General features: G+C 59.3%; 1 protein-coding gene across 2 annotated transcripts in view; it reads left to right on the plus strand.

The window, feature by feature from the left end:
* The first annotated feature begins 61 nt into the window (after nt 1–61).
* PISD (phosphatidylserine decarboxylase) overlaps nt 62–9,792 on the plus strand; it is an 11,323-nt gene continuing 1,592 nt past the window's right edge. Inside the window, exons 1-9 of one of the 2 annotated variants that reach the window (XM_011938319.1) lie at nt 280–402; nt 1,049–1,253; nt 3,237–3,490; nt 5,374–5,539; nt 7,361–7,597; nt 7,792–7,930; nt 8,122–8,268; nt 8,553–8,713; nt 9,426–9,792. In XM_011938319.1, the coding sequence (XP_011793709.1) occupies nt 3,438–3,490; nt 5,374–5,539; nt 7,361–7,597; nt 7,792–7,930; nt 8,122–8,268; nt 8,553–8,713; nt 9,426–9,650 (1,128 nt within the window). In that variant the 5' untranslated portion in view covers nt 280–402; nt 1,049–1,253; nt 3,237–3,437 and the 3' untranslated portion in view covers nt 9,651–9,792. Of the gene's footprint in view, nt 1,254–3,236; nt 3,491–5,373; nt 5,540–7,360; nt 7,598–7,791; nt 7,931–8,121; nt 8,269–8,552; nt 8,714–9,425 lie in introns of both variants that reach the window. The other variant, XM_011938318.1, reaches the window with a different exon arrangement.

Raw genomic sequence — 9,792 nt, forward strand, 5'->3', positions numbered from 1 at the left:
CTTGCACCTACACGCACCTCCCCTGCATGCACAACATGCTTGCAGGCCCCAACCCAACCTGTAGTAACTGCTGCCTGGCCTGGGTGCATTCATCGACTTCAGTTGGAATGTTCCATTCCACTGGTGGGGGGCAGGTATTGTGGTCTTTACCCTGGTTGGTGAGGGATGGGTGGGGACATTGCCCTACTGCTCTGGTATGGATCCCCAGAACAGCATGTCCTGACAAAGGTGCTCCCCACCCCCCATACGGTCCTGTCAGCCATTGCTTCCTACTCACAGGGCCAGTCACTGCCCGCAAGTTTGGGTTCCTGTGTTAGAACTGCCACTTAAGCCCCTCTTATTTCGTCTTTCCTGTGGTGGAAACCCCTGCCTCCACCGGTGTGAGGTTGAGTTTTTGGAGAGGTGAGTTGTTGGAAGCCAGGTCTGAGGCTGCGTCACACTCCTGGGTGGAAGTGGGGTTTCTGAGCAGTTATTTTGGGCCATGGTTGCAGCTGTGCTCTGAGCCTCAAGGGAGTGGGTAGCAGGAATTTCCTTTCCCATTTTCCAGATGTACAAACCAAGACTTAGAGAGTACCTGTGACCTGCCGAGGCGTTTCCCTGCTCTCAGGGCAGGGGTAGAGGAAGGCAGCCAGAACTGCAGTGACCAGGTTGTCACCAGCCACAAGGCCCGTTCTCATGTTGCAGCTGACTAGCCCTTAGGCCATGTAATGACATTAAAGTCCTATTGGTCACAACCCTGAACTCATCTCCACAGAATGTCTTTGAGGCTTAGAAGGGAGGAAAGGTGTCAGCGCTTCCTCCATTCTGGGTACCCTTCTTGCAAGTTCCTCATCCAGGGCCTGAGGCTCCCACCTCATGTCACCCTCAAGACAGCCAGAGAGGATGAAATATTTGGCTTGGGCTTCCAGGGCTGTCATAGGCAGAGGGCAGAGGGCAAGCTGAGCTCTGAAATGGGGAGGCCAGAAACACTGCTGGCCAAGGAATTGGCTTTACCCTTGGGAAGCAAGAAGGCAGCGATCTCTAAGGGCCCCTTCCCTCTATCCTGCAGCTCTGAGAGGGACTGGCAGTGCTCAGCTTGTGTCCTGGGGCAAAGCTGGATTCATTTTCTTTCCTGGCGATCTTTTGGGGCCCACAGGTGGTAATTTGGAGGCACTGACACCCTGGTCTCGGTGGCTGTTTTAGAAGAGGCAGAACAGTGATGTCAAGGATCTGAATGAGCAAGGACCCCATGCCCTCACTGGGCTCACCAGCAGGTGCGGTGCCGCAGCCTGGCCTCTCAGGATGGTTCTTAGTCTCTCCAGGGCCCACCTTTCCCTGATGGGCATCTGACTTGGCCCCTGGCCTCATGTGCTTCGTTTCGTTAGTAGGGCCCCCTCTGAGACTGGAGGCCAGACCCAGCCCCTCACAGCACCATGGAAGAATGAAATGCCAAGGCTCACAGGGGAACCTGCTTTGAGAACCCAAGGTTTTTGGTCAAACTAGGTTCATCTGGGTTCATCTTTCTGATACATTCAGGGCTGTGGTGGTCACTGTCCCACATGGTAGATCAGGGAGGAAAACTGGCAGGAGGCTGGGGTTCCCCAAGGCCCCTCCTCTCTGCCTCCCCTCAGGGCCATGCTTGCCTCCCTGTGAATCCTGGCTGTGAGCTCAGCTCCAAGCCTGCACTCTATCCACCAGGGAAAGAGCTTCCCCTTTGGAACCAGGCACCAGGCTCACCCCTGACTGCTGTTACCCCTCTGTTTCCCTGGCAGCTGGCAGGAGGCCAGCATGGAGCCTGCTGGGCCAGGAAGGGTGGGGTGTGTGCTCAGTACGTTGGAGTGATTGGAGTGACATGGCCCTGGAGGCCTGGACCCTGGGGCTAAAGCAGGGGTGTCTTTGGGTCTGGGCCTCGAGATGGGGTGGGCCTCTTGTGCATGTGCCAATTTCCTGGTGCCGGCATCTTCTCGAGGGGGGATGCTGGTGTGTATGTGTTTTCTGGTGGGTAGGTGCCCTCCTGTCTGACCCACCTGCAGTGAGCTGTCCCCATCACTCATTTAGGAGAGGGGCCTGGACCAGCCCCAGCCACTGCCTGGATCAGTGGAGAAATCCATGCTTGTGTCCAGACTTTAGTCACCTTATTGTCCTGGCTCCAAGAGGCCACTGAATCCCATACACGGGGCTTCGGTGACTCTAGCAGGCAGGTACCCGGGTGGAATCTTCTCCTCTGTGGCTGAGGAGGGTTTGCCAGGGCGTCAGATGTTCGACCACACGCGACCACAGTGATGTCTGAGTTCGGCCTCACAGCAGGCTGGCCATGTCTGGCCTATTCTTTGCTTTAGGCGGCAGCTCTTGGGGTCACATTTCATCATCTAAGGATGGTGACAGGTGCCTGCCCCCTTCCTGGGCAGTGGTTGGGGGTGAAGGACGGGAGGGGTGGGCCCGTCAGCCCATATCCTGGAGGGCCTTGATTGCCTGGGCTGAGATAGCAGCAGCTTTGGCATGTTTGCTCTGCCTTCTGCTATCTGTGCAGACCAACGTGGAGAGGCTTTGTAGGGGCCAGGCCTGTCCTCCCCCCTGGCCAAAATGCTTTTCTGAAGCAAAGATGGAAAAAGGGGAGTAGAACTGGTTTGGGCTGCAGTCCTGGCTTGTTCCCAGCCCAGGCTGGTTTTCCCCACATGCACAGCTTCTGAGGAAGGCCTGGAGCAGGGAGCTGGGTATTTTGTGTGTGTGTTGCAGGGGGGTCAAGGCCAGGAGGGGTGAGGAGAGAGCCAGAGCAGGTAAGATGCCTGGTTCTCACCAGGGCGCCTCTCGTGCCTTCCCGCTTATCTCATTCCTCAGATGCTACTTTGTAACCTGAATTGAAAATGGGTCAGGTCCTGGCAAGGGAGGGGCCACGCCGCAGACCGGCTGACGTGGTGCTGGGCCTGGGCCTAGGCCTGGAGCATGGGGCTCAAGTTCCCACCTTGTGTGTTTGGAGCTGAGTGGTGCCTGAAAACCCTGGCAGCAGTGGCTGGTCCCCTCCCTGTCATGGCTTACTGGACCCAGCAGCCTGAGGGCCTTGCCCCCTGCTGCCTCCCCAGGCCAGCTGAGGAAGAGGATGAGCAGTGCAGGCTGGCTCAGCCCCGGGTAGCAGGGACAGGGCAGGTGGCCAGGACTGGGGACAGTGGGCTTCAGTGCAGGGGCTTTTGCACTGGGCTGCAAGCCCTGAGCAGGTGACCTGAGCAGGTGTGTGACTAGTGCCTGTCTGTCTGCAATAGCCCTGACCCTCTAATCTGCACCCTGTGAGCCACCAAGACTGAACCAAGCCCAGGAAGCGGCGCCACCAACCGGCCTCGCAGAGGCAGAGGCCCTGGAGCAGTGACAGCACAGGAGATCCGCTGGCTCAGGGGAAGGGGAGGAAAGAGGAAAACAAAGGGAGTGATCGAGTGAGCCTTGCCCCGCCCTCCCTGTGCCGGCCCATGATGTGTCAGTCAGAGGCGCGGCGAGGACCAGAGCTCCGCGCGGCGAAATGGTGAGATGCTGCCCACCGCGCCCTAACCCCACGGTTCCCCGCCACGACCTCCGGAAGGTCAGAGTTCACATCCAGCGGCCTCGCAGTAGAGGTGGTGGCAAGGGAACTGGTGGTCAGCCTCCGAGGCTGGAGGGGCCCGGCCTGGGGGGCCTGAGCGCCCTGAGTCAGAGAGCCCGCTTCAGGTATCTTTGGTTCCAACCACGAGGAGGGCCCAGCAGGGGGAGGCTGTCAGCGGGCCTCAGACCTCAGGCCTGTGATCTTCCCTACCCTGGTGCTCCCAGGCCCCCTCCTCCCAGCCCAGACCCTTGCCTCTGCACCCCACCTGGGAGAGAGGCTTCCCCATCCCCCTTCCTGCCCGCGGGAGGGGTGCAGCTCTTCCCGATTGGTCCCTGCTCTTCTGCAGTGAGTGGGGCAGGTGGCAAAGCCAGAGGGGAGCAGTGATTTGTCTTTGTTTGGCCCCTGCCACCTTCCTGGACCTTTTAAAAATACACCGGGGTGGGATGGGAGAGAAAGCAGGCACCCGGGAACTGCGGAGATGCAGCTGCCTCTGAGCTTGAGCCTGAGCCTGAGCGGGGTTCGCTGCTGGTTTGCCTTTCCGTCTGCTCTGCTGCTTCTATCAGCTGAGATGCCGCTTTGTTCCTTGGTTTGCTCGGCGACTGGGAGAGAGGACTCAGCTTCTCTTGAGAGCACAGTCCCAGATGGCAGCCGTAGATTAGCCAAAGCAGTTACTTTGCAGATGAGGAAACTGAGGCCTGGGGACGTTCTCAGTGGATGGCAGTGTGGTCTCCTGCTGGCTACCCGGGGTCTCAGGAGCATTTGCTAGGCCTAGGCATGGACAGGGTGGAGTGGGCCTTGTTTCTGCTCAGGAGGCCAGGGTTGTGGTGGAAAGGCTCATCTGGCCTCTGCGGCTCTGGTGAAGCTGAGCCCCTGCTGAGTGCCCTGCATTTGTGCTGGGAGGGTGGGGAGAAGCAGGATCACATTTGCAAAAAGGAGGGGCTTGGGGCTTGTGTGTGTGTGTGTGTGTATCCACCTTTGCTGAAAGGAGGGGCTTGTGTGTGTGTGTGTGTGTGTGTGTGCGTGCGCACGCAGCCCCAGCAGAGCAGGCAGGTGGCTTGAGAGCTTGTGGTGGGGAGGTTTTGTTCACAAACCTGTGGATGGGTTTTCAGAACCTGGCCTGTTACAGAAAGACCATGCAGATGGATGGCACTGTAACTGTGTGGTGCTGGTAGGTGGGGTGTAAATGCTCCCTTTGAGAGTTTGTCTGGCCTTGGCCCTGTAATTAGCAGATGAGGAAAGAGGGGGCCTGGAACCATGAAAAGAATATCCCAGATCCTGCAAAGGATGGTAGCAGAAGACTGAGCAAATGGTTACCCAGCTGGCTGGGTTGTAGCTCCTCAGTGCTATGCGCTGCCCTGCCAGTGTCTGTGTGGCAGAGCTGGCCCCTGGGGCTCACTCTCCTGGGCCGAGGAGCCTGAGGAATGTGAGGCAGGCTCTGCACCCTGCTCTCCCCTCCCTGGGCCCAGGTGCTTGGATCTGGAGGCCCTTGCTGGGAGCTGCTGCGGCTGAGAGGTGTCCCGCAGCTGGGCCTGACTCTCCTCTTGCGGCTGCCCCCACATTCCCCGTCCTCCCCAGCTGGCTGGCGGGTGGGAGGGCCTGGGAAATGAGTCTGCTAGCCAGAGGCAGTCAACCCCCTGACTCAGAATGGGGTTGGGACAAGGGGGCACAGCCAGTGCTTGCTGGGCTCCATCACCCCATGGCAAGGTAGCTTGCCAACAAGGGTGGGTAGACAGGAGGAATCCTGCCCTGAGTGCAGGTGGCAGTCGCCTGGGTCCCGCCTAGAGCCTGGCCACTGACCTGGCTGTGCATGGACCTGTGCCCTGCAGGTTGCACTTCCCCCAGCTGGCCCTGAGGCAGAGGCTGGGGCAGCTGAGCTGCATGTCCAGACCCGCCCTGAAACTGCGCTCCTGGCCCTTGACTGTCCTCTACTACCTCCTGCCCTTCGGCGCCCTCAGACCGCTCAGCCGGGTGGGATGGAGGCCCGTAAGCAGGGTAAGTGTGCACAGGGCCCTGTGGCCCGGACCTGCCCTCCAGGCAGGCCCGAGGTTGGGGTGCAGGAGAGACTGAGGTGGCGGCAAGCTGTCAGAAGCAGAGGGTCATCTTCAGTGGGTCAGGGTTGGAAGGTGGAAGGTTCATTGGTGGGCAAGGCCAGGGCAGCTTTTGAAAAGGCCACTACCTGGGCCGCGGAAGTGACTGCGAGGGTGTGCCATGCCCTGCCCGCTCCCCTAGCCTGCCTCGTTTCTGCCATTTAGGGCTCCGGTTCTGGAAGGAACCCAGTCTGGGGATTCAGAAAATGGTGTCTGTCTCTGACTTTTCTGTGTTCAGGCAGAAAACAGCTTAGAGGTGATTTTGAGCAGAAGCCAAATTAATTCTGCGATGCCAAAGGGGTGGTTCAGGAAGGACGGATCCTGTTTGGGTTCCTTAGGGTGAGGACACCTTTAAGGAGCCCAGAGGCCTGCCCTAGGAATGGTCAAGGGAACTGGCTTGGCCCCTCCTGGCCCCTAGAGGGCTCGCTCTTGCCCTTGGCTTCCCAGGCAGGTTGACCCCAAGGAGGAAACCCTGTTCCTGGGCCTTTGTCAGGTTGGTGTCATCAGAGCTCAGGGGCACTGAGGTACCCTGGACATTAGCCCAGGCTCCCACCTGTGCTTGGGAAGGGCCTGGGCTCACATAGCCCTTCTGTGTGACTGGGCATCAGCTGGGAGGGATAAGAGCAGCTCCCTGGGAGCTGCTAATTCCTGACCATGCAGAGGTGTTGAAAGTTGGAATGAAATCACTTCCACACCTTGGGGAGTTGGTGTCTTGGTTGTGTTTAGAGAATCTGCAGCCACCAATTAGATAGAGGCAGTTTCCACAGTGGCAGCAGCACCTGGAGTTTAACAGGCTGCCACTTCCTGGGTACCTGGCCCTGCTGGAGGGCTCTGGGACCAACTAGTGGGACCCAGTGCCTGTCCCCAGGCCATCGTCTGTCTTCAGGTGCTCCAGGCTTCCCTGAAGGAAGAGAGAACAGAGGGGCCTGAGGGGACGACCTCCCTTTGCCTCCTGGGAGGAACCCCAGGTGCAGACAGCTTTATGGCCTGACTCAGTCACAGTAGAATGTTGAACACAAGTCCTGCTGTGGGGCCGAGGTGGGGCTCAGCAGGGCTGGGCTTCTCAGACTGCTGCATCCAGGCCCTCAGAGTGCTGGCTGGACCTGTGGGGGCTGCGGACCCTGTGTCTGCAGCTCAGGCCCAGGTGACAGCGACCTCGCAGACCTGCATCTGAAAATCCCTGATGTTGGTGCTCAGGGTGTCCTCCTCACTTCCTGTTAAGACAGAGGGACACATTTTGGGCTGTAGACTTGTTCCACGCACTTGGGAGCCTCCTCCTTTCTCTGATGGTCTGGGATATGGGCAGTGACCAAGGGCAAGATGCCAACCACCTCTCCACATACTGTGATACTGGGGTCACCGTGGCTAGGGTCACACACTGTGGTTAGGGTCAGATCCGTTTCCGACCCCCCACTTTAAGAAGTAAGACTGCTGGCCATCTCCCGTTCTGGGACTGGGGCAGTTGCTATTTGACTTTTGCATGAAATGGCGAAAACCACTGGAGTTGTACGTAAATCCAGCACTCTGTGGCAGGAGTTGGCAGGTGCAATCTGGTTCCCAGTGAGAAACAGCCACATCACAAAAGCAGCGTGGGGCGCCTGGGCCCTGGTGTCCTCCATGGGGTGCAGATTCTCTCCTGAAGTGAGACGTGGGCTCACGACAGTACTTGGGCTCTCTGGAGCTGGGGCAGTGTGGTCAACTCAGCCCCTTGCCCTGTGGCCTGCAGGTGGCTTTGTACAAGTCAGTGCCGACACGCTTGCTGTCACGGGCCTGGGGTCGCCTCAACCAGGTGGAGCTGCCACACTGGCTGCGCAGGCCCGTCTATAGCCTGTACATCTGGACCTTCGGGGTGAACATGAAAGAGGCCGCCGTGGAGGACCTGCATCACTACCGCAACCTCAGCGAGTTCTTCCGGCGCAAGCTGAAGCCGCAGGCCCGGCCCGTCTGTGGCCTGCACAGTGTGGTGAGGCCCGATCCTTCGTCCTGGGGGAAACAGGACTTTTTCCTGCCTCCACAGCTGGGACTCCACTTGCCCAGCACAGCCCCCTGGTCTCCAGCATATCTGGAAGGGGCAGGATGACAAGGGGAGGTGGGGGCTGTCTCCTGGGGGGAGGAGACCCTGCTCTCCCTGGCAGCGAGCCTCTTCTGTCCTTCCAGATCAGCCCATCGGATGGAAGGATCCTCAACTTTGGGCAGGTGAAGAACTGCGAGGTGGAGCAGGTAAAGGGGGTCACCTACTCCCTGGAGTCGTTCCTGGGCCCACGCACCTACACAGAGGACCTGCCCTTCCCGCCAGGTGGGTCACTGCACAGGCGGGGCCAGGCAGCCCTGCTGCTGTGTGACTGGACTGGGAGGGAGGGAAATGCTGGGGAAGGAACTGAGGCTGGCATGTGGGGCCTCCCTGAGAATCCATGTGCAGACCGCACTCGGGTTCCGTGCTGGGTGCTCACTGTGTTGGTGGCCTCCATGTCTGCTCCTACCCTACAGCCGCCTCGTGTGACTCCTTCAAGAACCAGCTGGTCACCCGGGAAGGGAATGAGCTCTATCACTGTGTCATCTACCTGGCTCCCGGGGACTACCACTGCTTCCACTCCCCCACGGACTGGACTGTGTCCCACCGGCGCCACTTCCCAGGTCAGCCCGGGGCCAGCGTGTGGGGGGAGCTGCCTCTGTGGGCTTCACATAGAGGCTCTCAGCTTCTTGGTGTCAAGGGACCAGGCTCCAGGTCAGGGTCATCAAGGCCAGGAGCTGACTGCTTTATGCAGGCTGGTTGTGGGCAGGGGACCGTGGGCCCCACTCAGCTCAGCATTTGGAATGACATCGGGGCAACAGGCCATGAGTCCCTTTGGGTCTTGGCTGCCCTGGAGTGGCCACACTGGGCTCTGGACAGGGAGTAGCAGCGTTCCCTGCCTCTGCAGGCTCCCTGATGTCAGTGAACCCTGGCATGGCTCGCTGGATCAAAGAGCTCTTCTGCCATAATGAGCGGGTAGTCCTGACGGGGGACTGGAAACATGGCTTCTTCTCACTGACGGCTGTGGGGGCCACCAACGTGGGCTCCATTCGCATCTACTTTGACCGGGTAAGCCGAATGTAGGCGCTGCCAAAGCCCAAGGGCTGGACCTCTTGGATCTACCTGCCTTGTCTGCTGTGCGGCCGATGGGCAGGGACTGAATTCTGGGGAGGCCACATCTCTGGTCAGGCGTGGCTCTGCTGAGCAGCTGTCCTGAGAATGGGCTGCTCCACCTGCCAGCCAGCTGAGGCGTCCCTTCCTTCTTGCACCGCTGGCTGGAAGAGATAGAGGGAATTCACCTCCTTGCCTAGGACCTGGCTTGTGCTAGGAACCATGGTCAAAGGTGAGAGTGAGGAGGGAACAGAAAGGGAGTGTTGAGCTCGGGGTGGCTCATGTTGGTTACAGCATGTGAGGGGGTCAGCACTCGCAGGCCTGCTGCCCACCCTGTCCCCAAGGGGCTGCCTTTTTGGGTGTCAGTTTGTGACCAGCGGCCTTGGCTCCCATGGGTGCCACACTCCCAGCACCATGCATGGAAACCACTGGGCCCAACTGTTCCCTGTCTTTCCTGGGCCCAGTTCATAGCAGGTGTCAAGACCGTGTGTGAGATCTGGCTAGACCGGGCCCACCTGGCCCTGAGATGCCATCCCCACCTCTCTTTTGGAGCTGGGTTGGATGGTGGTGGGAACAAGCAACAAAGGGAGTGGGTGGGACTCCAAACACGTGGGGTGACACTGTGCACTTGGTGGCCCAGGCCCCGCTGACCCCCAGCCTGTCACCACAGGACCTGCACACGAACAGCCCGAGGCACAGCAAGGGCTCCTACAACGACTTCAGCTTCGTGACGCGCACCAATAGAGAGGGCGTCCCCATGCGCAAGGGCGAGCACCTGGGCGAGTTCAACCTGGGCTCCACCATCGTGCTCATCTTTGAGGCCCCCAAGGACTTCAATTTCCAGCTGAAAACAGGACAGAAAATCCGCTTTGGGGAGGCCCTGGGCTCGCTCTAGAGCCTCTTTCCTGATTATGGCTGCTAAGGGATCTTTTCCAAACAAAGTGAGGGTCTTTTAGAGAGGGAGGCCATGAGGCCATCCAGGTGAGGGCCTGCCTCAGGGTGGGTGAGAGTCTGACCAGGTAGGACTTGAATGACTC

The sequence above is a fragment of the Colobus angolensis genome, unplaced genomic scaffold (assembly GCF_000951035.1).
Source record: "Colobus angolensis palliatus isolate OR3802 unplaced genomic scaffold, Cang.pa_1.0 Scaffold171, whole genome shotgun sequence".
Taxonomy (NCBI): Eukaryota; Metazoa; Chordata; class Mammalia; order Primates; family Cercopithecidae; genus Colobus; species Colobus angolensis.